The 559-nt window shown below is 67.8% G+C and overlaps 1 protein-coding gene across 1 annotated transcript in view; it reads left to right on the top strand.

The window, feature by feature from the left end:
- Window positions 1-537, top strand: part of METTL13 (methyltransferase like 13) — a gene marked incomplete at its 3' end in the record, with an annotated part of 4,397 nt that extends 3,860 nt beyond the window's left edge. The window contains exon 7 of the mRNA XM_009572242.1: window positions 323-537. Coding sequence (XP_009570537.1) covers window positions 323-537 — 215 coding nt within the window. The remainder of the gene's footprint in view (window positions 1-322) is intronic.
- Between the last annotated feature and the right edge of the window lie 22 nt (window positions 538-559).

The following is a 559-nucleotide window of genomic DNA, read 5'->3' as shown; positions in this document are numbered from 1 at the left end:
TGAGACGGCAGGGAGCAGGGTGGAGCGGGTGGCCTGCGGTGCTGCTGGGTCAGGCAGGCTGAGACATCCCGGGGGGCCAAGAGAGGCTGCGGGAAGACAGAGGGTGTAGGTGGTACCTGGGAACAGATCGCGTCCACCCACGACCCACGTGGCATCAGGGATGTGGAACTGGGCCAAGGGCACCAGGGGATACCAGTACTCCTTGTGCTGCTGCGGGGGAGATGTTTGCGCCAGGGTGTCACCGATTCAGCCGCGTTCCCACAGGGAGCGGGGTGGTGTGTGCGGGCTGATCTGAACTCCCACCCCTCTCGCCCTGCTGCAGGAGTCTTCGTGCTCAACTTGGTGTGCCGCGACGCCCGGCTGAAGGAGTCTGTCCTGGCCACCCTCAGGGAGGTCTTCCCGCTGCTCTACGCGCGCCGCATCGAAGGGGAGGTCAATGAGATCCTGTTCTGCCAGCCCAGCTCCGAGCGCCGGCGGGATCCCACAGAGCTGGGGACACGTGCCCGGGCGCTGGAGGGGGCCCTGCGGCGGCCTGGGGCACCCCTGGGCCAGCTGCCAG

The sequence above is a fragment of the Fulmarus glacialis genome, unplaced genomic scaffold (genome assembly GCF_000690835.1).
Source record: "Fulmarus glacialis isolate BGI_N327 unplaced genomic scaffold, ASM69083v1 scaffold37482, whole genome shotgun sequence".
NCBI classification, from domain to species: domain Eukaryota; kingdom Metazoa; phylum Chordata; class Aves; order Procellariiformes; family Procellariidae; genus Fulmarus; species Fulmarus glacialis.
The sequence above is the reverse complement of the archived record's forward strand: the minus strand, read 5'-3'. Positions and strand labels throughout refer to the sequence as shown.